General features: G+C 37.7%; 1 protein-coding gene across 1 annotated transcript; it reads left to right on the top strand.

Moving 5' to 3' along the window:
* The first annotated feature begins 1154 nt into the window (after positions 1-1154).
* On the top strand, positions 1155-26686 carry ESCO2 (establishment of sister chromatid cohesion N-acetyltransferase 2). Its single transcript, XM_059926224.1, has 11 exons — positions 1155-1196; positions 2344-2412; positions 3187-4018; positions 7185-7278; positions 12850-12907; positions 15649-15775; positions 16877-17008; positions 18011-18100; positions 18798-18941; positions 23254-23429; positions 26514-26686. The coding sequence occupies exons 2-11, from the start codon at positions 2360-2362 to the stop codon at positions 26644-26646; spliced, it is 1839 nt and encodes a 612-aa protein (XP_059782207.1). The 5' UTR covers positions 1155-1196; positions 2344-2359; the 3' UTR covers positions 26647-26686.

Genomic DNA, 26686 nt, shown 5'->3' with positions numbered 1-26686 from the left:
TCTTCACAGCTAGGCGTTCACTGAGCCAGTTACGGTACTTGGCACTTAGTAGGAGCTCATTAAATTTTGACTTAACCTTAGGTGTAAAATGAAGATGAATAGAGCTGCTAATTCACAGGCTATTTTGCCAGGGTTAAATAAGTTAATGGGCATAAAATGTTTAGAATATAGTGAGTAAATTGTGATATTCCCCGGAGGCAATATGCCTCTCTGCGTAAGATCTGCCATCTATTATTACCTGTGAGACTGGGCAAACCTCTGAACCTCAGATATCTTCCAGATGTAAAGTGGGAATTATCTGACTCAAGGAAAGTTCCCACAGCACTTAGTTTTGACCTATTTCTCTTAACTTCATCTGACCGACTTCATTCTATGAAGTTAAGCGCATCACTTTAACTAAATTTATTTAGAGCTAAGAAAGAGCCAGAGACTGTACCAGGAGCTGGTACACAAAGATAACAACAGTAGCTAATAATCAGTGAGTGCTTTAGGAATCTTTGGACTTTGCAAAAGAAGAACCTAGCTCTGTCTTATAAATAGTCATTGTTTTCAGGCCCTCAGTTTTATTCTCTGTAAAATGGGAATGATGATTCATATCTCATAGACTGTGGTGAAGAGTAAATGAAATAAAACACATCAAACGTGCAAGAATGCCTGGCGCATAGATGTTACTGTCATGAATTTTTAATTTAACTTGAAAAATGAAAAAATGAGCTGGAAACCTAACGTATTACTAGTCAAAAAAAAAAAAGTAAACTCACAGTAAAGCTTCAAATGTGAAAAATAACTGCCTCGAAATCTTAGGCTACTTTACAAAAACATCTTACACTAAGTGACCTTAGAATGTGCCTGGAGTTCCAGAGGGCGCCTTTATTCTGCCAAAAACTACAATTCCCAGAATGCATCTTAGATAGGGCCACCGGAATGGAGCCCGGCGCGCCTCAAGGGATTGTGGAAGACTTGATTTCGGTGAGAAGAGAGCTTTTAGCCTTGCAAGGGCGGGAGAATCTTGGAGACCGCCTTTCGGGTGGGCGGGGCAAACGCTAGTGCACAACCAATCACCGAGCCAGCCCCTGGACGCGCTGGGAAGCGGCCAATCGGAACTCACCTACTTCCGCTTGGACTGGCGCGCGAGAATTTGAATACAGTGGGGATCCGTGGCTCTGCTGAGGAGAGGTTGCCTGTCCGAGGAGCAGGTAAGTCCTGCGGAGGGTCGAGGCGTGGGGTGGAAGAGCCAGGAGACCGGGAGGTTCTGTGGAACGTGGAGGTGAATGTCAAGGAAAAAGAGCTTGTGCTCGGTGCTTGGCGCGTTCGCGGCTGGAGACCGAAGCCAGCGAGCGGGTGTCCGCACTTCATTCAGGTCACCGGGTTTCCATCTTTCTGACGCAGAGTTTTCTCGTCTTTTTGCCCTGACAGCGTTTGGGGACAGAGGCGCTTTTCTCTCCTACCTTTCCTCATTCAGCCCCAGAAGGGTCTTCCCTTAAGCCGCAGCTCGACACTAATTCCCAGACACCCAGGTTTTTCTGTTTGTTTGAAGTCACGCTTGTGTTTTTTTTTTTTTAAATATACTTGATCCGAAGGAAGGGGAAGGGAAAACCCTTATTGAGCAACATACCATCTGCCCGAGAGTTAACATGTGTGATTGTGTTTACCCGCAGCCTTAGGAGGTCAGAGTATTTTGTAAATAAGGAAACAAGCGGCTCCTCGACTAGAAAAATGAGAGAGGATTATGCCTCCCCGTTTTCTTGCTTCTGATGAAAAAGCTAGAGACGGTCTCTGCCTTCTTTGAACATGCAGGCTGTTGAGAAAAATAGTCAAACTAACAACAAGAAAATGTGCTAAACGGATACCAAGGAGGTGCAGGATGGAATGGAAGCCTAGGGCAAGAGCACCTAACAGCGGGAGGGGTAGGGGTGAGGGCAGTGGCAAGGACAGCTGCCCAGAATATAAAGTGATTAAACTTGGTATGGATTCATCAGGCTAATTGAGGGGAAGGTGTGTCCTGAAATGGGGTAAAATCCTTCCTCCTTGGTAGGATCATTTTCCGGCTTGAAACATGTACTATTCCTGCTTAATTAGTTAATTAAATTGTACTGTCCCTGCTGAATTAGTTGCTACTGTGATGTAGTGTTTTTCCTTTTCCTTTTTTTTTTTTTTTTTTACCTTCATGGTTTAAACCTTTATTAAAATGATTTGCTTTTTAAACCCACCGCCCCCTTTTTGGATCTTTATGGACCGTCACCCATCTGAGAACTCTTTCAGACCTATAAAGTATAATTTTGATTTAGTGATTTCTATACACATTGGATTAATTTGGTTATTATATTGTTCTGTTGCTTTTAGGAGTTCAGTTAAGAAGATGTCAACTTTAACTCCAAGGAAAAGGAAGCAGCATTCTTTGAACTGTGATAAGTGAGTCTCATCCTATGAGTAGAAACTGTTAAAAAAAGAAAAATCCACCATCTTGCATTTTTTATCTCCTCTCTTCTGTCTCTAAATATTTCCATTCTTCCATTCACCTACTCCTTGTGGCTACAGTAATACTTTATATTCTAATTCTAGTCTGGAAATACTGTAAGCTTTCATAATTAATTCTTTAAGGCCTTTGGAGGGAATCAGAGAAAGGGCTGTTTCCTATGGCTTGGAAATGTGGGTCAGAGCTTTTATTACCTTGCTCCTTACTGCTCTCTTATGTAATATTTAACATACTGTTTTGCATATAGTAGATACTCATCCGTAAGCAATCCTATAAAGCTCTATACTCTATGTATGTCGTACCAGAGATATATATTATAGAACAGCCCTAAGTGGTCAGTTTATTACATAAAATTAATCATTTTAGGTAAATTATAGCAGGTATATGGCCAAAACTTAGAAATAGGTTTTAAAACACACACACACACACATATACATATACATGCATCTCAAAGCTTCTTTGTAAACAGTGTTTATTTTTACAAACATTGGAATCTTAGTTTTGAAAAATATTCAAATGCTTTGTTTGGTAAAGACAGAATTTGAGAATTCTGCTGTTAAACTACTAATGTATATGGATGGATATTTGGTGGAGAAGATGCATTTTTAATATGCCTTACAGGTAGAGCTGTTTATTGCTTAGCAGTAAATTGACATAGAAATGGAAGCAAAATAACAATATTTATCAATGGACTGTGTTTCTTTTCATAGCCTATTATCAGAAATTCCATCAAAGAAATTAATTTCGGACTTTACTGAAAATATATTTCCATCACCTAATAAAAAGCACATTTGCCAAAGCAGTGATAAAAATGAAGAAAAGATTCATTGCTCTCAACAAGGCCATTTCATTTCAAGTCCACTCAAAACGACTAAAAATAGATTGCCATCTGCAAATCAAGGTTCACCATTTAAATCTGCTGTGTCTACTATATCCTTTTACAACAAAGATAAGTGGTACCTCAATCCACTGGAGAGAAAGCTGATAAAAGAGAGTAGATCCATTTGTCTAAAAACTAATAATGAAGATAGATCATATCCCAGTGTGACAGAAAAAATGCAGGGAAAACCAGCCTGCTCCAAGAAGATGAACAAAAAACCACAGAAGAGTTTAACTGCTAAGTGTCAACCAGGATATAAGTGCATCAAGCCTGTGTCAAAGAATTCTAAAAATTCCAAGCCAAATCGAGTGGCCTATAAGCCAATTGTGGAGAAAGAGAATAATTGTTACTCAGCTGAAAATAATCTGAAGGCTCCTCGCGTTCTAAGCCAAAAGGTCAAACCACAAGTTACCCTCCAGGGAGGAGCGGCTTTTTTTGTTAGTAGGAAAAAACCCTCTCTGAGAAAATTGCCCCTGGAAGATAAGCCATTACTGGGACTCACCCAAAAGAATAAATCAGAAGTTATTGAAGAGTCTGATGTGGAAACTGTCAATGAAAGAAGTTTTGAGACAAGGCAAGTGCCAAAGTGTTTATTAGTAGAAAAAAAACTGAACACTGAGCTGCTGAGTGAAAGAAGTAAAAATGAAGAGAAATTAATAAAGGTAAATGTAAATGTATCACTTTTAAAACTAAGCTGGTTATATAACAGAGCTTCAGTATACATTGTATATATGTAACTTTGAACAAAATTTGTTTTCTTTTTTTTTTTTATAAATTTATTTTATTTTTGGCTGCGTTGGGCCTTCCTTGCTGCACGTGGGCTTTCTCTAGTTGTGGCGAGCAGGGGCTATTCTTCGTTGCGGTGTGCGGGCTTCTCATTGCGGTGGCTTCTCTTGTGGAGCATGGGCTCTGGGTGCGTGGGCTTCAGTAGTTGTGGCTCGCGGGTTCTAGAGCACAGTAGTTGTGCACGGGCTTAGTTGCTCTGCGGCATGTGGGGTCTTCCCGGACCAGGGCTCAAACCCGTGTTGCTTGCGTTGGCAGGCAGATTCTTAACCACTGTGCCACCAGGGAAGCCCAAAATTTTGTTTTCTTTACAGTCTGTAGGACTGCTTTTATGAAGCCAAATAGTATCATCACTATAAAGAATTTAGAGACAGGGTAGAAAGATGGGCTTTTCCTCCCTTTTTTGGCTTACGGAAGCCCAGCAACATCTTCTTGGCATTAAGGTTTACATCTCATTAAGTTCCCTCATGACTGTGGTCCAGAGAAACGTAACTTTTACTTGGTAGTCAGTGTTTTTAGAAAGTAGAAATAATAAAATTCATGTAGTAGATTTCCAGAGAATGAGCATATTTTTGTTTGTTTGTTTCAGCTCGTTATTTAAAGTGCTAGCTTATTCTAGAAAATTTAGAGAATACAGAGAATATAAAAAATATGTATTGCCCTTGTGCAGAAACGAAGACCCGACACAGCCAAAAATTAATTAATTAATTAATTAATTTTAAAAAAATGTATCTTCTGTAATCCCACTACTTGGAGATGATCACTGTGAATGTATAGTTGGATTTTTGTTTATTTTACATAGTATGTTTTCATGGGTGCCGTTCTGTGCTTTTTTGATTGTGCTCCTATTTGTCACAGCCGGCCTAGACTAGTGCTGTCTGATAGAATACCAATACACGTAATTTAAAATCTTCTAGTGGCCACATTAAGATAGTATCTAAAAAGTTTAACCCAATATATTTTAAATGTTACTATTTCTATGTCATCAATATAAAAAGTTATTAATGAGATATTTTACATTCTTTTTTTTTGTACCAAGTCCTTGAAATCCATGTTTATTTCCACTGGCAGCATGTATCAATTGGGACTAGCCATGTAGCAAGTTCTCATTAGCTGCTTGTGGCTGGTGGCTACCATAATAAACAGTGCAGGTCTATACCTTCTATTGTTGACCTCTTGTCAGTAGGGAGAGAAAGGTGGTTTTTTTCCATGTAGCCAAGTGCAGAAAGTAGTTCAGGCAACAGGCCTTAAGAAGGGCTCCCAGTTTGGTGACTTCCATGTCTGTGGTGACTTGTTTATGTTCATCACAACCCTTGCAGCTGTAGGCTTTCACATACACTCTGAGGCTCATACACTGCTGAGCAATTCAAACTCTCTCTGCAGTCATTTCCCTCCTCACCTCCTCTTATTGTTCTCATTGCCTCCTCCCAAATTCAACCCCAGTTCCTACCTCTTGTAGTCGCCTACATTTCAGATCTCAATGGCAAAGATTATAATTGGTGGCCAGTGGACCAAGTCCAGCCCATGGATGTTTGCTTGGCCTACATAATGTTTAGAGCCAGCATTTTTTTTTAAATGTAAGGTAACAGATTTCTGGTGTTTCATGAAAAATTGAACTCTGGCAAAGCTAAGCCCACATTCCTGCATGGCAGTAATCTCCCAGAACAGAGTATCAGGCTACCATTTGACAGGTATGGGCTCTTCATTTCCTTCCACTAAATCAACGTATGGATACATATCTGGATCAGTCCAGTTTTGCTGCTAATTTCATTTACCTGCTGCCCTTGTAAGCATTTCTATCAAGTATTGCCAAGTATATTGTTAAATGGAGCATGTTCTTGCTTGCCTAAGCCATAACAGCAATTCTGCTAATTCTTCATCTTATTTCTGACCCAAAAAAAAAAATAAATAACCCTATATCTTGATAGGGGTTTTGGGTTTGAGTTACATGATATATAAGTTTATGAAAAATTCATCAAACTCTACTTTGTATCTGTGCATGTCACTGTATATAAATATAACTCAGTTTTTAAAAATCTAGGGCATAACTCAAGCTAAAATTAATTCTCAATCCAATGAAGCAAAGTGCGTGTAGGGTAGGGGTCCTGATTAGTATTCTCCACATCCATTTGATAATGAAGAGACAGTCTTGTTACAGTGACATGATGATTTCTCTGCAATACTCTTCTGACTTTTTTTTCTGAGCTTCATTTTAAGGGGTTAGGTTTTGGGTTCTGCCTAGTTTTTAGTAGTTTGAGAAGCTGGGCTTTTGTGCATCTTAAATTTGTGGAACTGGGCTCTGTTCTCTACCTAAAGTTTTGTTAAATACCCACTACTAGTATTCATCTCTGCTAGATGAGGGTGAATCCTATTTTCATTAGAGGGTGCATAACCTTTCCCCAACTCCTTATGGACCCCTGAGAAGTGGCACACTGATGGGTTGTCTCACCTCTTCTGAGATGTTATGATGTTGAATGAGTTCCTCTTTAATCAAAAGTTTTTTCCTTTTCCCCCAAGCTATATATTCTGAGTCTCACCAAACAAGTAGTGTTAGTCCCTGCTACTGCCCAAAAAGTGGGAGTTTAGAAGCCTCTCCAACTACTCCAGAATGTTCTTTTTCTTTCCTTGGCTCCCTGATTTTAAAGCGTGTGACAAAAGGTTGTTCCTTTTCAGCTTGGCAGCTGCTGGGGAAATTTTTGCTGTTTTCACTAATTTTTTTGTTGTTGTTCAATTCATTTTTGTAGAAGGGATGTTCTATAATCTTCATTCTGTCATCTTTGTCAGGAAATAATACATTTTTGACAGGATGACAAATTATAGACTTAAATATGCACACTCTGTCTTTTAAAATATTACATTTAGTAGATATAAAGGGAATTTTCCTTAAAATAGACTGCAAATTGAGAATCTAAGGTCATTATGAAATATAATTCATAATAAACTACATACTCTGTTTTAGAAGCAGATCTATTGGGATTCATTCACTAAATAGAAAATGATTAAGAATTATAGGTTTCCTTAATTTTACTTATTCATTATTTTCAGGATGCATCAGATAGAGTCATTTCTTCAAGGGAATGTAAAACCGATGAAAATAAGAGTTTTTCTTCAGAGGAGTCTTTCAGTGAGAACAAGGCAGGTAAGAGAAAAGTTTTCTTCTCAAAATGAGTTTATTTGCTTGTAATAATGCTTCATTACATGTGTCAATATGAAATTATATACAATAATATTTTGGTTTTTTTAAATATTCAGTATCTGTGACCTGTATCTTTGTGTTTATCTTGGTAACACTGTTTTGTATGATAAGCAGTGCAGTGCATTTTGTGGAGGAGACAAAGAGACCTTAGGCTGGAACTTAAGACAAAATACTGATGATTAATTGGTCTGTGAGATGTGGCCAAGTTACTTAAGCTCTCTAGGGCCAGGTGTTCTTATCATACATACCCTACCTACCTTTTACCCCAAATAGTAGGAGGGAGTGAAAACAATTTGTTATATATCTATGATCAAAGCCCAGTTGTAAGCAGAATTTAAAAGGCCATAAAAGGGCACTGAATTGGGCATCAGGAACCTTGGGGTTTTGTCTAGGTCTGCCACTAATTAACTGTGTGATCTAGGGAAGAGATCTCTGAAGTAAGGGGTTAGTCTTAATTTTTAAATTTCTCTTAGTCCTGAAATCCTATTGTTAACTTATGGTGTCACTGTTCACTTAAACAGTATTTACTAAACTATGAATATATAAAGAGGTTGATTAACATTCTACTTACCAGCCAGATTCTTGGTAACTTTAACTTGTTCATTATATCTATAAATTTGGAAATAAATTAAAGTTCTAGAAGTAGATATGCAGACTATAGTGAGAAACTGTAGCTCACAGGAAGAAAACAAAGATAAAACTAAAAGCAAAATAGCCCTTAAGAGGATCTAATGACATAAGGATATACAGAATGATGATTCATAATGGTTATTCTGAGATATACTGTTAATAACTAGTACTTATTAGCTGCTGAATATGTACCAGGCAGCGCTAAATGTTTAGTACGCTTTGTGTTTTCCATGGGTTGTGCTATCCCTGCTATGACAGAACCTGGAGCAGAAAAATAATAACGGCTTTTCATTTACAATAGTTATAAAATTTTCTTTAAAAATAAATTTATTTTAGTACACTGTCTAAGTCCATTTAAGGAAAAATATTTAATAAATAAAATATAATACAAATGGTACAAGGGACTTCCCTGGCGGTCCAGTGGTTAAGACTCCGTGCTTCCACTGCAGGCGGCACAGGTTCGATCTCTGGTTGGGGAACTAAGATTCTGCATGCCACTCTGCGTGACCAAACAAACAAACAAAAGAACAGATGGTACAAGCATATGGCAAAATTCATAAAGGTAGTAAACAAATGATAAAACCTTATTACTTAATAACTAATTTATCATTTAATTCTTACAACAACCCTAGGAAATAAGTTTGTATGCCCATTTTACAGATGAGGAAACAGACTTAAGGTTAAGTAACTTATCCATAGCAGGTCAGATTCTCAACTGTCTTGGCCTTGTTTCTAGAGAATGAGTTCTAATTATTTTTCAGTGCAAAGTTAAAAGTTTGCTCTTTTACTAAATAGCATACTTTCAATGTACTATTTTTCTCGAATCAACTACTATTTAACTTTTTTCTTTCTTTTACTTTTTTTTTTTTTTTCTGGCCATGCCATGCGGCTTGTGGGATCTCAGTTCCTGGACCAGGGGTTACACCTGGGCAGTGAAAGCTCCGAGTCCTAACCACCAGGGAACTCACACCTTTTTTCTTTTTTTTAATAAGCTTTTTATTTTGTAGTAATTTTAGATTTACAGAAAAGTTGTAAAGATAATACAGAGAGTTCCTGTATTACCCTCTTTCCCCCTTTGTTAGCATCTTAAATTACTGTGGTACCTTTGTCAAAACTAAGAAACCTAGATCATTGGTATGTTCCTATTAACTAAGCTCTAGACTGTATTTGGATTTGATCAATTTTTCCATTAATGTCCCCTTTCTGTTCTAGGATCCACCCTGGGGATCATATTGCATTTAGCTGTCATGTCTCCCTAGTCTCCTCTGGTCTGTGATATTTTCTCAGTCTTTTCTTTGTTTCCATGTTTTTCATGACCTTGCCATTCTTAAGGAGTCCTGACCAGATATCTTATCTGGATGTTCCTGAACCTGGGTTTGTCTGATGTTTTCCTCATCATTAGACTGGGGTTATGGGTTTGGGGGAAGAATGCCACTGAGGTGAACTGCCCTTCTCACCACATCGTATTGGGTGCTGATGTCCACATGACATTACAGATGATGTTAACCTCTGTCACTTGGTGAAGGTCAGGTTTGCCCTATTTCTCCACTGTAAAAGTTACCCTTTTTCCTTTCCCAAACTCTGTTCTTTGGAAGTAAGTCACTCAGTCTGGCCTGCCCTTTCAGGGAAGGGTGGGGATTAAGTTTCATCTCCTAGAGAGGAAGATTTTTCATATATTATTTGGATTCCTTCTTTTTTTTTTTTTAAACAATGTTCCCTTATTTTATTTTTAAAAATAATCCTTTATTTTTTATTTTTTTCTAGATTTAGTTTTATTTATTTATTTATTTATTTATGGCTGCATTGGGTCTTCGTTGCTGCGCGCGGGCTTTCTCTAGCTGCGGCGAGCAGGGGCTGCTCTTCATCGCGGTGCACGGGCTCCTCATTGCGGGGCTTCTCTTGTTGCAGAGCATGGGCTCTAGGCGCGTGGGCTTCAGTAGTTGTGGCACGCAGGCTCAGTAGTTGTGGCTCGCGGGCTCTAGTGCGCAGGCTCAGTAATTGTGGTGCACAGGCTTAGTTGCTCTGCAGCATGTGGGATCTTCCTGGACCAGGGCTCGAACCCATGTCCCCCTGCATTGGCAGGCGGATTCTTAACCACTGCACCACCAGGGAAGCCCAATTTGGATTCCTTATGTAAAGAAGAGTTGTCTTTATTTTATTTTTTTGTCTGCGTCGGGTCTTAGTTATGGCACGCGGGATCTTCATCGCGGCATGTAGAATCTTTTGTTGCAGTGCACGGGCTCTTTGTTGTGGTGTGCGGGCTTCTCTCTAGTTGTGGTGTGTGGGTTTTGTCTCTCTAGTTGTGGCGCACAGGCTCCAGAGTGTGTGGGCTCTGTAGTTTCTGGCATGCGGGCTCTCTAGTTGAGGCGCACAGGCTCAGTAGTTGCGGCGTGCAGGCTTAGTTGCCCCGTGGCATGTGGGATCTTAGCTCCTTGACCAGGGATTGAACCCTTATCCCCTGCATTGGAAGATGGATTCTTTACCATTGGACTACCAGGGGAGTCCCTATTTATTCAATCTTTAAATAAATAAATGGACTCCTGGATATTCATCAGTATGCACTCATGAATATTTTATATTTTGGGTTAAAATTTAATACTACATTATTTATATATTCTGTTGCTCATATTGTTCCAGCTTTGACCATTGGGAGATATTTTCAGGTCAGTTCTCTTTGACCTGTCCCCTTCTTTTGCTTTTTGAGCACTTCCTTCTTACTTTCTGTCACTACAAGATGCTCCCGGCTCATCCTTGCGTTTGCTTTGACGCAGTCCTAGACTCGGCCACTTCTCCAAGGAACCCTAGTTCCTTCTGCTGGGGAATATAATTTAGAAACCAAGTTCTGGACTTGGTGTGCTTGTTGCTACTGGAGTGTCGTGGCTCCTAGGCCCTCTCAGCAGACAGAGCTAGAAAATATCAATATATGTATGTATCCTAATCCATGTATATGCACACATCTATAATTGTTTGTGCATCTCTCCATCTGTACATATGCTAAAGAAACTAAGTTCAAACTTGATGTCTCCGACTAATCCAGTCCCACAGGGTTTATCCGTCCCTTCCTTTTGTGCTTATCTGTAACTTCTCTCAGATAGTGAGAACCTGGCTCCTCCCAGCCACTGTGCGCCTACGTAATTAAGTACAGTCCCAATATACCTGCAACACAGTTTCAGAATTAATTCATACTCCTGTGGGAAACAGATTTACCAGCGTATACCATTTAAGTACAGTCCTTTTGTCTTTAGCCTTCCAATTTCTAGTCAAAATGTTGTTTTGTAAAGTTACTTAGGTCATCTTTCCTTTCTTCCACTGTCTCCTTCAGTGCAGTTCTCCGTGCAGTTCTAATGCAGTTAGATTCATTTGTCACAGTCTGCATTCCATCTTGGGGTCCCTCAACATCATGGTTGATTTTTTTTTTTTATACATACATTCAATTTTACTCTCTGTTATATATAATTCTATGGATTTTGCAAGTGCATAGAGCCATGAATCAACCCCTCCAGTACCCTGCAGAACAGATCTCTCATCCTAAAATTTCCCTTGTGTGTATCCTTCGTAGTCACCTATTCTACCCTTCTTCATCCCCCTGGCAACCGTTAATCTGTTTTCTGTCCCCATGGTTTTACCTTTTCCGGTAAAAATGTCACACAAATGCAGTCGTGCAATAGGTAGACTTTTGGGTCTGACTTCTTTCACTTAGTAAAATGCGTTTAAGATTCATGTGTGTTGTTGCATATATTAATAGTTCATTCCCTTTTTTCTGCTGAACTATGGAATTACCATACATAGTCTGTTTATCCATTCCCCCATTAAAGGACATCTTGGTTGCTTTCAGTTTTTAGCAATTATGAATAAAGCTGCTATAAACATTTGTGTACATGTTATTCTGTGGACATAAGATTTCATAATACTTGGGTTAACACCTACAAGCATGATTGCTGGGTTATGTGGCAAATCTATGTTAAACATTATAAAAAAACTGCCAAAATGTTCCATAGCAACTGTGCCATTTTGCATTCCCACCTGCAATGAATGGGAGTTCCTGTTACTCCCCATTCCCTCCAGCATTTGTTACTGTCAGTGTTTTGGATGTTACCCATTCTAATAGGTGTGTAGTAATAGCTCATTGTGCTTTTAATCTGCATTTCCCTAAGGACAAATTATGCAGAACATCTTTTCATGTGTTTATTTGCCATCTGTATGTCTTTGGAGAAGGGTCTGTTCAGATCTTTTGCCGATTCTTAATTGGACTTTTCTTATTATTATTGAGTTTTAAGACTTCTTTTTATATTCTGGATACAAATCTTTGATCAGAAATATGATTGAAAGTATCTACTCCCTAGTCTGTGGCTTGTCTTTTTATTCTCTTAACAGTTTTTGCAGAGCAAAACACTTAAATTTGATAAAGTCTGACTCATTTAATTTTTCTTTCATGTATTGTTCTTTTGGTGTTGTATGTAAAAAAATATTACCAAACCCAAGTTCATGTGGATTTTTCTTCTAGAAGTTTTATAGTTCTACATTTTGCATTTAGATCTGTGATCCGTTTTGAGTTAATTTTTATGTGAGTGTTGTCATTTTTTTGCATGTAGATGTCAAATTGTTCCAGCACCATTTGATGACTGTCTTTTCTCCATTGCATTAACTTATGTCTCTTTGTCAAAAATCAGTTGACTGTATCTGCATGGGTGTTTCCGGGCTCTCTATTTTGTTCCATTGATCTATTTGTCTATCCCTTTGTCAATACCATACTGTCCTGATTACTGTTAAGTCTTGAAATCAAGTAATGTGAGTATTTTGGTCTTATTAACCTTTATACTCTTATGCTTTAAAGCTTTAAGTTTATTCTGTGATACAAATTATTGTCACCTTTTTGCCTACAAGTTTCTCCTGAGACCCTTGTCTATCCCATCTTCACCGTGTCTTCAGTCAACACAAAAAGGTAAGTGTCACTCTTATTTTAATGTTCAAGGTTTAACTGTGAGACCACTGGGTCTCTTTTTCTTTCTTACACTATTTAATTTGGAGAACATTGTTTTTCTTCCCCATTAAAGAGATATTGAGAATTGGAGATGAAATCAGATCCTCTCATAGAAACTTCATAAAAACTTGAAGAGTTGAGAGAAGGAAAAGACCTTTGTGGACTTGAATAGCAATAATTGCTACGTTTTTATATAGTACCTGACCCATAATAAGTAGTTTATATCCATTATTTCACTTATCCCCACAACAACCTAGAAGGTTGATGCTATTATTACCATTTTCAGCTGAGAAAACTGTTTGTAATTCAGCCACGGTTGCACAGCTATTATAGTTGGCAGGGCCAGGACTAGAATCCATATTTTAACCAAAGCCCATTAGGCTGTATTGCCTCCCCTGTGTGACAACATATGGATAATAGTTCATGTTTAATGGGCGTTTACAACCTCATGGTGTGGATACCATCGTTACCCCATCTTATAGATGAGGAGACTCTGGCCAGAGGAGTAAGTAACTTGCAGCAGCTTAATGCTGTTACAAATCCCAGCTGAAGCTACCACTATCCTGGTCAAAACTAAAACTGGAAGTGCGGGAGGCATGGGTACATGTGAGCATAAGTGGAAAAGCTCTGAAAAAGAAGTTTCTTATAGTCTGAACGTCTCATCTCGCTAAGCAGCTTTGGTTCTTTTCTCCCTGTTTGATGATAAACAACTAAAGGTATTGAGCAAGGTACTTCCTAGGTAAGTTCTCCTACTCTTAGGGCATCTTACCCTAAATTGCCTTGGAGATTGGGTTGGTTGGGCAACTTTTCCCCTTCAAAGGCCATATTCCTAGTTTTTTTCACCCTTTTCTCATCCGTCTTCTTTCATGACTATTTATTGAGGATTGAAACCTACCACAATTAGCTAATAACAGCATATAAACTAATTTAACCTAGCATAAGGAGATATTAGGAGACTGTCGGTTGAATCATTTGAAATTTGCTCATTATGTAGGACCTAAAAAATCAGATATCATCAATTTCTTGTGGTTTAATCTGTGAGTTTTACTTTAGGTAGTTTACAGATTCTTTGGATTTGTAGTCTCACGTTTGGCAAACATTTATAGAGTACCATGTGGTACTGAAGTACACCGAGTTTTAGAGATGTGAAGGTAAATAACACATGGTCCTGCTATCAAGGAAGTTATGGTTAGAAGAGGACAGGCATTTAAACAAATACGTATAATAAACTGTTAAAATTGCTAGGATAGAAATAAAGAGATTGCGGTCACGCATGCAGAGATGGCAAGAGCTGTGGTACTTAGCAAACGTTGTATAAGGGGTGGAGGGGGTCAGCGACCTAGACAAGTGTTTTTTATGTTACAGGCATTAGTAGTTTATCAAATCAGTTTAAGGGCATCACATCTAGCATTTTTTTTGAATGGAATAATGCATCTCTCACGTAGTAAGTGTATTTAGTGAATCCTTTTTTTTTCAGTTATATATATGTATCTGTATTGGTCATGATGTGAAATATATTTCTCACCATAGGTTTGTCAAGTCAGTTTGAAAGCCATTTTCTAGTCAGTTGCTAGCAAGACACCTTGAGTTAGCATAAAGCGTTAGACAGGGTTTTTTTCCAGTGTTTTTTCATTTGTCAGTATCAGTTTCTGTTTGAACCCCTTGCTTTGGGTACTTGGTTTTTTCCCTTGCCTCTACTCTCTAGAGATTTCTATTTCTTTGATCCTTGGAAAAAGGTCATTTCATTATAAGGCAAGGGTTACAAACTCAGTGCCTACAGAGCCAGCCAGGCTGGGCAGAGACTGGAGCCAACTGGAGAAGCATGCCCCACCTAAAAGAGCATGTGCTGTGTAGCTCCAACTAGTAGATTCTTCGATGAAACAGAGGTCTAATGATCTTACAGTGTTTTTGCAATGTTGGAAAGACACATTTTTAAGTGGAATCTCTAGATTTTAAAATATTGGTAGCTAATCCAAAGTTTTAAACTCTGTGCGAGTTGATCAAAACATTTGCTAGCTGGTTTTGGCCGAAGGGCTCCTGTTTGCAATCTCTATAAGCCAGTCCCAGCGTTCTCTCCTAATGTGAAAAGGTTGCCTCAACAACATCTATCCAGCCAATTTTTTTTTTTCTCTAAGAATTTGAGAATAGTAGGGTGCTGCTTTAGGCATGCGGACTAGCGAGTGTATTAGCCTCACTCACTGCCCCAGTAAAAAGTTGTTGGATCATAATGTGCTGATGACTGACTTCCTGTGGGTCTGTGAGATTCAGTATTAGAGTCTACTTATCTGCTGTGGTATTCCAGGAGTTTCTTTATGCCTACATGGGTAAATATTGTCCTAAGGTTTGATAAAGCAAGAAAAGATTAAATTTTAAGGGTGACGTCGACTTACAGAGAAATCCTGCATATATGCAGCTGATACTGTAGATGAAATCCCTTGGATGTGGAGTTAGAAGACAGGGATTTGAGTCTTTCTGCCATTCTTCACTAGTTACTTTACCTTGAGTAGTTTACCGATCCTGTCTGAGTGGGCCTCAGGTTTCTCATTGTTTCTAGCCCTATTACTTCATCAAGTTATGTCAATAGAAAGCCCTAAAAATTGCAAAGTCCTCTGCAAATGTTATATACATTTCTTTTCTTTTCATTATAATTTGTCAAATATTTTTAAATTATTAAATAATACTTACCAACTTTCTACTTCAAGATCTCTAGTTGAAGAACAGTCTTCTGTGGGATCTGTCACATCTACTAACTTCTTGAAACAAATCAATATACAGAAAAATACTAATACCAGAGATGCAAATAAAGAAACAAAAGACCAGCTCGTCATTGTGAGTAAATTTAAAACAAAGCTCCTCCTGTACGTGGCTCTCACATATAGAACCTGAAGTCTGACATGTTGTCTAAGCATAGTTACCGGGGGTTATAGATATTCTGAGTTTGTAAATGCTACCTTTGCTGTAGTGGCAGCATTTAAAGCTAGTCAAGTACATTTTTGAACTGATGGTGTTGGGCAGTCCTAGCAACTTAGTAGAAGGCTGATGAATGAGTTGCCTCTGGATAAGGAAAATTATTGTTCATCTATAAAAGACTTAATGAGAATAGCAACATTGCATTAGACCTGGGTTTGGCAGACTATGGCTGTGGGCCAAATCTGGACCATGGCCTGTGAGCTAAAAATGGCTTTTACATTTTTAAAGGGTTGGAAAAAAAGAATATGTGTGTCCTGCAAAGCCTAAAATGTTTATTTTCTGGCCCTTGGTAGAAAGTTTGCAAACGCCTATATAGACAATTCAAAATTTGGTATTTTTCGGTAGCATTAAGCAATGCCTTATGAGATAGAATGGGAATTAATAAGCCTTGACATTGAATATCCCTGAATTCTCTATATTCACTAATTTATCTGCGCTTTTCCTGAACTTTTACTATGTATTATACTTATTTTTTATCAACTCTTGGGGAAAAGACTTTTTAGACTCCTAACCACTTAAGGAAAAAATACTATATAATGAATGTATAAGTCCTGAAATTTTTGCTCTACCTCTTTGAAATGAGGCTTTTTTAGGCCTCTCGTATAAGAGCTTAATAAGGAAGTTCCATTGTTCATCTTAGCTATAATATTTATGATTTAATCTTATTGCTTCCTAGAACTATGGGTCCAGCTAAAGAATCTTGATTTTTTTCCCACTGTCCAAAGAGGCAGTTTCACTTCTTTCATCACTATTGCACGTTTAGGGCTCTTCTTATTCCATTTTGTTTATGTGGAGAGAGAAGAAGATAGAGTAACCAGACTTTCATTTAGTATTTCACCTGTGCCAGCATAAAAAAAAAAATGAGGACAAATTTGAATGAATGGACAAATTTACATGAACTAAATGTAGAGCTAACTGTGATGTGTTTAGATAGGCTTTTTTTTTCTCTTCCAATTGTAGGACGCTGGTCAGAAACATTTTGGAGCCACCATGTGTAGGTCCTGTGGCATGATCTACACTGCTTCCAGCCCCGAGGATGAACTGCAGCATGTTCAGCACCACCACAGATTTCTGGAGGGAATCAAATACGCAGTAAGTAAAAAAATACAGTCGTTTCCATTTGTTCTAAAGAGTGAAGCTGCTTTTACATCTCTTTTGCCCAAATATGGAAAGATCTATGTGTCCAAAAATATTTCATCATCTGCAATTTTGTTGTCCTTAATATTTGAGACTGTTGGTATTTAAAAGTTAAGTTTTAATAAAAGTGCCACTTCAAACCTCCTGTCCTAATATAAGAGAAGCTATTGTTCTAGGTTGAGTGAACACCCTGCATCCTTACCTCTAGCTTTCAGAGCTGAGCAGTCAAGATACAAAACTCAAAGACTTGAGGAGTTTCTCCTTTCCTCACTTTAGTTTCTTCTTTATAGATAACCTTAGAAAAACGGCTTTTCTACGACTTCTCCAGACTTTTTCTTTACTGAGAAGAGAGGTCCCACCTCTTCATCAAGCACCCTCCTACTCCAGATACATCCTATTGTTGGCCTTATCTTTATGACTACACCTGCTACTCAAATGCACTCCCTTTTCTCCCTATTTTTATTGCTGTAGTTCATGCCTTCATAATATTTTTAGCCTTATTTATTAAAACTCTGCTTGGTGACTTCCCTGGCAGTCGAGCGGTTAAGACTCTGCGCTGCCAGTGCAGGGGGTGCAGGTTCGATCTCTGGTCAGGGAACTAAGACCCTACTTGCTGCTGGTGCGACCCAAAAAAAAACCCCTCTGCTTATCCCACCCCTCCCCCACCTTCACACCCCTGATAATTCATTGTTTTTTTCTCTATATTCCTATGAAGGGCTCTTATTTGACTTCAACTTATTTTATAATAGATTGTTTACATGTCTCCTGATAGGGTGTCAACCCCTGGAGGGCAGACACTTTGTTTTAGGCATCTTTTATTTCCCTTACCACATTCCTGTAGTTGGGTTTTATCTTTTTTGTATCATTCATTGTCCATCTTTTTGTTCTCTCCAGACCATATTATTTAATTTTTTTTCCTCTTCAGATTAAACTGTGACTTTTTTTTTCCTTTGGCAGGGCTGGAAAAAAGAACGTGTCGTAGCAGAATTTTGGGATGGGAAAATTGTGTTGGTCCTGTCACATGATCCGAGTTATGCTATCAGAAAGGTGTGGAACATTAGTTTTTCTTTTCTTTTTTTAATTGAAATGTAGTTGATTTATAGTGTTACTTTCTCAATCTTCGTTTTCCTCCTACTCTCCCCATTCTCTACCAAGAAATCAACCTATGTTGAACTGTAAAATACCTTTGCTAATAGATAATCCGCTGTACTTTGGTACAGTTATAAGGAAGACTTTCATAGTACATCATACAAAATTAAACTTACAGTTACAAGACAAAGGAGCGTCAGGTGGAGAGATTAAAGAAGACAGATAAGGCTCTATAGCTTATCTTTTACCTACATCTTCAATTTGTGAGAGAGAAACTAAACTTTTTAATAATGAGAAATTAATGGCTCCAGAGTCTAATTCTTATGTTGGTGTTGCGTTTGTTTCTTGGGCTGGATGTTTAGCCCCAGTGAGCAATGAATAAAGCTGAAATAAAATTGTCCTACTCCTTATCCCTCCCAAGGGTCTGAATTTCTGTCTGCTGTAAGCAATCTTTAAAATAGTTTCTTAAAACCCTGTTTCCAAAGTGGTAGAGACACGCATCAATAGTGAAATAATTTTGGGATTGTGTAAATTTAGGAAGTAGAGATAAAAGAGGCAAAACATGGTAATCATACTTTTTGTGTATATAAATATGTATATTTTCTATTATACTTTTTAAAACAAATTCACATCTTTTGGTTTTTAACATCATTAGGTCGAAGATGTCCAAGAACTTGTCGATTATGAATTGGGCTTCCAGCAAGTTGTTCCCAGATGTCCAAACAAAACCAAAACTTTTCTCTTTATTTCTGATGAAAAGAAAGTAGTTGGGTGTTTAATTGCAGAGCCCATCAAACAGGTATCATATATGTCTAATAAATTGCTGGTATAATTTGTGAGCAAAATAAAGTAGTTGGGAGAAGTCTCAAGCATTTAAGAATGCTACCATTAATGAATTTTTCCTTCTAAAATATCCTTGACCATATAGATAATTGAAGTCATGTTTTTCTATTATATCTGGTATTTTGCCTTATATAAGCAGGATAAGTCAGTCTTAAGTTCATGTTGTCTTTTATATACCTGGACTATAAAGTATAGTATTTTAAATAAGCTCAGTTATTGAACACATGTGGCTTAGTGCAGGTAAATATATTTGGCAACATAGTCCTTACTTGTGCCTTAATTAGAATCTACTTTGGATACTAATTGGCAGTGTTCTGGCAGAGGAGCAAACAATAGCCCATGGGCCAAGTGTGGCCCTCCACCTGTTTTTGTAAAGTTTTATTGACACACAACCATGCTCATTCATTTCCATATTAATCTGTGGTTGCTTTTGTGCTACAAAGGCAGGGTTGAGTCAGTGCAAAAGAGACCACGTGGCCCAAAGAGCCTAAAGTATTTAAAATTTGAACCCATACAGAAAAAGGTTACCAACCCTTGTTCTACAATAGAGATATATAGTTTTTGCCTTTCAAGGAGCTTACAGGGTAATCTTTAGCTAAGAAGACTTATAGTTCAAATGTGTTCTTTAAACCTGACTTTATAATGTCCCACACTTATGTCTCCTTCCTTTTAAAAATACTTATCTGTCTCAGTACATCTTGAAACGATGCTCTTAGTCCTTTTTATTTTATTTTATTATTTGAATTTTATTTTATTTTTTTATACAGCAGGTTCTTATTAGTTATCTATTTTATACATATTAGTGTGTATACGTCAATCCCAATCTCCCAATTCATCACACCACCAACCTCCCCCCACCCCCGCTTTCCCCCCTTGGTGTCCATACATTTGTTCTCTACATCTGTGTCTCTATTTCTGCCTTGCAAACCGGTTCCTCTGTACCATTTTTCTAGATTTCACATATATGCGTTAATATACGATATTTGTTTTTCTCTTTCTGAGTTACTTCACTCTGTATGACAGCCTCTAGGTCCATCCACGTCTCTACAAATGACCCAATTTCGTTCCCTTTTATGGCTGAGTAATGTTCCATTGTATATATGTACCACATCTTCTTTATCCATTCATCTGTCGATGGGCATTTAGGTTGCTTCCATGACCTGGCTGTTGTAAATAGTGCTGCAATGGACATTGGGGTGCATGTGTCTTTTTGAATTATGGTTTTCTCTGGGTATATGCCCAGTAGTGGGATTGCTGGGTCATGTGGTAGTTCTATTTTTAGTTTTCTAAGGAACGTCCAATACTGTTCTCCATAGTGGCTGTATCAATTTACATTCCCACCAACAGTGCAAGAGGGTTCCCTTTTCTCCACACCCTTTCCAGCATTTGTTGTTTGTACATTTTCTGATGATGCCCATTCTAACTGGTATGAGGTGGTACCTCATTGTAGTTTTGATTTGCATTTCTCTAATAATTAGTGATGTTGAGCAGCTTTTCATGTGCTTCTTGGCCATCTGTATGTCTTCTTTGGAGAAATGTCTATTTAGGTCTTCTGCCCATTTTTTAATTGGGTTGTTTGTTTCTTTAATATTGAGCTGAATGAGCTGTTTATATATTTTGGAGATTAATCCATTGTCTGTTGATTCGTTTGCAAATATTTTCTCCCATTCTGAGGGTTGTCTTTTCATCTTGTTTATGGTTTCCTTTGCTGTGCAAAAGCTTTGAAGTTTCATTAGGCCCCATTTGTTTATTTTTGTTTTTACTTCCATTACTCTAGGAGGTGGGTCAAAAAAGATCTTGCTGTGATTTATGTCAAAGAGTGTTCTTCCTATGTTTTCCTGTAAGAGTTTTATAGTGTCTGGCCTTACCTTTAGGTCTTTAATCCATTTTGAGTTTCTTTTTGTGTATGGTGTCAGGGAGTGTTCTAGTTTCATTCTTTTACATGTAGCTGTCCAGTTTTCCCAGCACCACTTATTGAAGAGGCTGTCTTTTCTCCACTGTATATGCTTGCCTCTCCTCCTGGTCAAAGATTAGTTGACCACAGGTGCGTGGGTTTATCTCTGGGCTTTCTATCCTGTTTCATTGATCTATATTTCTGTTTTTGTGCCAGTACCATATTGTCTTCATTACTGTAGCTTTGTATCTTACTCCTTTTTATACATGCCTTCCCTTTTTTCCCCTCATTTCTACCATCTTTCTTATTTTCCTTTTTTCTGCTTTTCATCTCATATATATATATATGCACACACCCACACACCCACACATATACATATATAGTCTCTTGTGTGTTTATCAGACAGTAGAGAGAGAAGAGCAGTTGGTTTGTACTATGGGCTGTAAAAGTGATCAACTTGGCCTTTTCTTTCTTTGATCTTTTTCTTTTTTTTTAATAAATTTATTTATTTAATTATTTTTGGCTGTGTTAGGTCTTCATTGCTGTGTGTGGGCTTTTCTCTGGTTGCGGCGAGCGGGGACTACTCTTCGTTGCGGTGTGCAGGCTTCTCATTGTGTTGGCTTATCTTGTTGCAGAGCACGGGCTCTAGACGCACAGGCTTCAGTAGTTGTGGCTCGCGGGCTCTAGAGCGCAGGCTCAGTAGTTGTGGCGCACGGGCGTAGTTGCCCCGCAGCATGTGGTATCTTCCCAGACCAGGGCTTGAACTCATGTCCCCTGCATTGGCAGGCGGATTCTTAACCACTGCGCCACCAGGGAAGCCCACAATCTACATTTACCGGGATGTAATCCCATCATAAGTTGAGGAAGATCTGTATAGCCAGCTAACTCATACATATACTCTTCTATTCATTCTCATTTCAGAAGCAGAGTTTTCTCAGTGGGAGTTAAAACTTAATATCCACCTATCAGAACAGCTACAATAGAAAATAGTGACAATAGCAAATGCTGGTGTGCATGCAGGGAAACTAGATTTCTCGTACATTGTTGGAGGGAAGGTAAAATGTTACAGCCACTCCGGAAAAAGGTTGGCAGTTTCGTAAAAAACTAATCATACATTTACCATATGACCCAGCAATCATACTCTTGGGCATTTATCCTGGAAATGAAAACTTATGTCTACACAAAAACCCACACCTGAGTGTTTATAGCAGCTTTATTTGTAATAGCCAAAACCTGGAAACAAGCAAAGTGTCCTTCAGTAGGTGAGTGATTAGAGAAACTGGTACATCCATACAATGGAATATTACTTAGCGATAAAAAGGAACAAACTGTGGATATGTGCAACAACTTGGACAGGTGTCAAGGGCATTGTGCTGAGTGAAAAAGAGCCATTCTCCAGAAATAGAGACACAGACGTAGAGAACAAACGTATGGACACCAAGTGGGGAAAGTGGCGGGTAGGATGAATTGGGAGATTGGGATTGACATATATACACTAATATGTATAAAATAGATAACTAATAAGAACCTGCTGTATAAAAAAATAAATAAAATTCAAAAAAAAAGCCATTCTCAAAGGGTCACATTCCGTATGAGTCCATTTGTATGATATCCTCAGAATATCAGAGTTTTAGAGATAGAGAACAGATTGTGGTTGCCAGGGTTTAGGGATGGTGGGGGGCAGGGAAATGGGTGTGATTATAAGGAGGTAACAAGAGGAAGAGCTTCGTGATGATGCGGTAGCTCTGTATTTTGATTGTGGTGATGGTTAAATCAGTGTTCAGTTATGTTGAATTGTCATGGAACTATACACACACATTGTACCCATGTTAATTTCTTGCTTTTGGTGTTGTACTATAGTTATGGAAGATGTAACTATTGGGGGAAATTAGGTGAAGGATACATGTCCTCTTTGTACTATTTGTCAACTTCCTCTGAATCTATAATTATTCAAAATAAGAAGTTTAAAGAAAAATTTAAATACCAAATTTCATAGTTTATATGCAAAAACCTTCTTTAGTGTTATTAGTTTTTTAGAATATCAAATGTACATTTTAGGATGGAGAGAATGGGAGAAGTTTATGTACTTTATTAGAAGTAAGAGGCTTTTATAATTTTTTTAAATCAACACTAAGTTTCACAATGGTATAATACACTAGGATGTGGGACTATCTCAACACCACTAGTAATTTTTAAGTGTTGTGTTACTATAAATGGGCAAGAATTCAAGAAAGAGCAAAGAATTTTAACATTTTTGTGAAGGTAGGATAAGATTAATTTTAGATACTTAAATTTTGTTTAAAGAATGGTTTTTAAAAAGAAATGTGAACTCAGTTGTATTGTTAGCTCTAGATGCTTCCGTGTATCATTGCAGGCCTTCCGTGTCCTGTCTGAACCAACTGGTCCAGAATCCCCAAGCTCTAAAGAATGTCATAGGGCTTGGCAATGTTCAGATGTACCAGAACCTGCAATCTGTGGGATAAGTAGAATCTGGGTCTTCAGACTGAAGAGAAGAAAGCGCATTGCAAGACGACTGGTAGATACTCTCAGGTAAGAAATCAAATAAAATGGATTAGACCCAGATTAGCTTTCCCAGAACCTTTCCCGGCTCATGAGCCAAAGGGAATGATGTTGGTAAGACACTCCTATATAAATACTACCAAAGTCAGGCTAAGGCAATGCTGGCACTGAAAAAAAAAAAAGAACTAGATATACTCAGTTTTGGGCACAACATTCCAAGTCTGAAACATTCTAGCCCAGTGCTTTTCAAACTACCTGTGGTCAAAGACTGGATTTTGTTACAGACCAACACATTAACAAAATAAAGATAAATTGCTAGGAAACAAACAAATGGAAAAATGGAAGCCCAAATTTTTATTAGATTCAACAGATGTAAAATTACATTTAAATAAATCTATAAAAACAAAATATAAGTTTAAAAAAAAGAATTTTAGGGACTTCCCTGGTGGTCCAGTGGTAAAGAATCTGCCTTCCAATGCAGGGGACGTGGGTTTGATCCCTGGTCAGGGAACTAAGATCCCACATGCCATGGGGCAACTAAGCCTGTGCACCACAACTACTGAGCTCACGCGCCTCAACTAGAGAGCCCGCGTGCTCTGGAGCCCGCGCGCCACAACTAGAGAGAGAAAGCCTGCACACTACAACTAGAGAGAGAAAACCCACGCACCTCAATGAAGAGCCCACATGCTGCAACTAAGACCCAATGGCAGCCTAAATAAATAAATAAATAAATATTTTTTAAAAAAAGAATTTTAGAAATTGTACATAAAAAATAAATATTTTTTAAAAAAAGAATTTTAGAAATTGTACATGTTTATTGACCGTGTGTGACTAGGTGATTAATAAAGACTTGCTGTAACTCACAAGTGTAACTAAATGTAAAAGTAAATTAGCAAGACAGCCCACAGAATGAGAGAAAATATTTGCAAATCATTTATCTAATAAGAGTCTAGTATATCCAACATATATAAAAGAACCCTTACAACACACAAAAAGACAACCCAATTTAAAAACAGGCAAAGGATTTCAACGTATTCTATTTTCTTCCAAAGCAGAAATACAAATGGCTGATAAGCATGTGAAGCTATGCTCAACATCCTTAGCTATAAAGGAAATCACAAATCAAAACCATCATGAGATACCACTTCACAGCCACTTGGATGACTAAACGAAAACAAAGGGAAAATAACAAGTGTTGGTGAGGATGTGGAGGAAACTAATCCTTGTATGCTGCTGGTAGGAATGTAAAATGCTACAGCTGCTGTGGAATCTAGTCTGGCAGTTTGTCAAGAAATTAAACTGTTACCATATGACCCAGCAATTCTGCTCCTACAAGTATACTCAAGAGAAATGGAAGCATCTGTCCACGCAAAAACTTATACATGAAGGTTCATAGCAGCATTATTCATAATAGCCAAAAAAAATGTAAACAACCAAATTCATGACTAATGGATAATCACAATGTGGTATATCCACACAATACTACAATAGGATATTCAGCCACGAAAAGGAATGAAGTTCTGATACATGCTACAACATGGATGAACCTTGAAAATATTATGCTAACTAAAAAAAACCACCCACAAAATACCCCATATTATCATATGATTCTGTTTATAGAAAACATCCAGAATAGGCAGATCCATGGATAGAAAGTAGACTAGCAGTTTCCAGGGACTGAGGGAAGGGTGAATGGAGAGTGACTGCTAATGGCTACGGGGTTTCTTTGGGTGATGAAATGTTCTTGAATTTTGTGCCATTTTTGAATATACTAAAACCACTGAACTGTGTATTTCTAAATGGTGAGTCTTTGGTATATGAATTCTCCATTTTAAAACTACAGTATGCACACTCTGTACTAACACTGTATGTTGGTACTCAGTTAATAATGGGACAAATGAGTTTGCTTCTTTCTTGCTTGTTAATTACCTAATCTAGGTTAGATAGATGAGTTTCACAACACTTACTCTCTCAACTTCTGTCTTTAAGATAACAGATTACAAACCAATGATTCCACTTTGACAAAACCAAGGACCACACTTTGAGTAGCACTATTCTAGCCTTTGGGTTCCATACACTTTTTAAGAAAGAACACCAAGACCACAGCAGGGCTGCAGCCCTAGGCCTCAATCCTAGTCCCCCAGCATACCTTACAAAGGGGAGCAGTGAGAGAAGTTGGTGTCTGTAAAGATTTTATTTCATAGTGAATTGTGAAATGCCTCTATTTTCTATATTTTATGTTGAGATACATAAATTTGGTATGGAGAATACCAGTATATAACCTGGTATGTATTTCTTAATAACAAGGATATTCTCTTATATAAGGACAGATCAGATATCAAATTTGGAGTATTTAATATCCCAATATAATGCTATGCTATCTAATGTATAGTCGATATTTCAATTTTGTCATTTGTCTCAAATGCCCTTCATAGCATTTTTTTTCCTGTTCGGGATTACATATTGCATTTAGTCATAATATCTCTTTAGTATTCATCTTCCTTAACCTGGAACAGTTTCTTAGCCTTTCTTTGTATTTCATGACTGAAGAATTTGAAGAGTACAGGCCAGTTATTTCATAGACTATCCCTCAGTTTTGTTGAATTCTTTCAGCTATTTCATTTTCTTTTAATCATAGTTGAGCTGGATCAAGGAGAGTTGTAGTCAAAATGTAGATTAGTTTTTGTCTTCTTAAAGCTCTGAGTGCGTGATGTAGTTGAAAAGAATATAGTTATTGGTTAAAATAATTATTTTTTTGTTGTTATAACTATCTGTGGCTTTTAATTAGCAATAGTATCTCGTATTCGTTGCTTACTATCACGGATCACCTAGAGTCAACCGGATGGTTTGTGTGGCTCCCTTTGCCTCAGCAGAACTTTTTCTGGGCCTTAGTGTTCTCATCTGTGAAATGATATCATTAGACTTCCACCTGTAAAATACAAGGCATGGAGTCATTTTACCACTTAATAAAATAATGTTGGTTTTAATCAAGAATACGTAAAGAGATTGAAATTTTTTAATTGGATTGCTTTAAAATATTGATATAATTGTGCTTACGTTTAATCAAAATTTTAAGTTGTTTCCATTGTTAAATTATCTTTTTCTCTTTTTTAGGAATTGCTTCATGTTTGGCTGTTTTCTCAGCACGAATGAAATAGCATTTTCTGACCCAACACCAGATGGCAAGTTATTTGCAACCAAGTACTGCAACACCCCTAATTTCCTTGTATACAATTTTAATACTTAAAGCCAATTTCAACTATAGAACAGTTACTATATGGATGAGT

The sequence above is a fragment of the Balaenoptera ricei genome, chromosome 6 (genome assembly GCF_028023285.1).
Source record: "Balaenoptera ricei isolate mBalRic1 chromosome 6, mBalRic1.hap2, whole genome shotgun sequence".
Classification (NCBI taxonomy): domain Eukaryota; kingdom Metazoa; phylum Chordata; class Mammalia; order Artiodactyla; family Balaenopteridae; genus Balaenoptera; species Balaenoptera ricei.
This window is presented reverse-complemented; position numbering and strand designations above follow the sequence as displayed.

Bases quoted from the DNA above. Each gene is read 5' to 3' on its own strand.
- ESCO2 (XM_059926224.1), top strand. From the start codon at position 2,360: ATGTCAACTTTAACTCCAAGGAAAAGGAAGCAGCATTCTTTGAACTGT. The intron at 12,908-15,648 runs GTAAGTGTCACT...TTCTACTTCAAG, and splicing joins TCTTCAGTCAACACAAAAAG to ATCTCTAGTTGAAGAACAGT. The intron at 15,776-16,876 runs GTGAGTAAATTT...TTCCAATTGTAG, and splicing joins CAAAAGACCAGCTCGTCATT to GACGCTGGTCAGAAACATTT.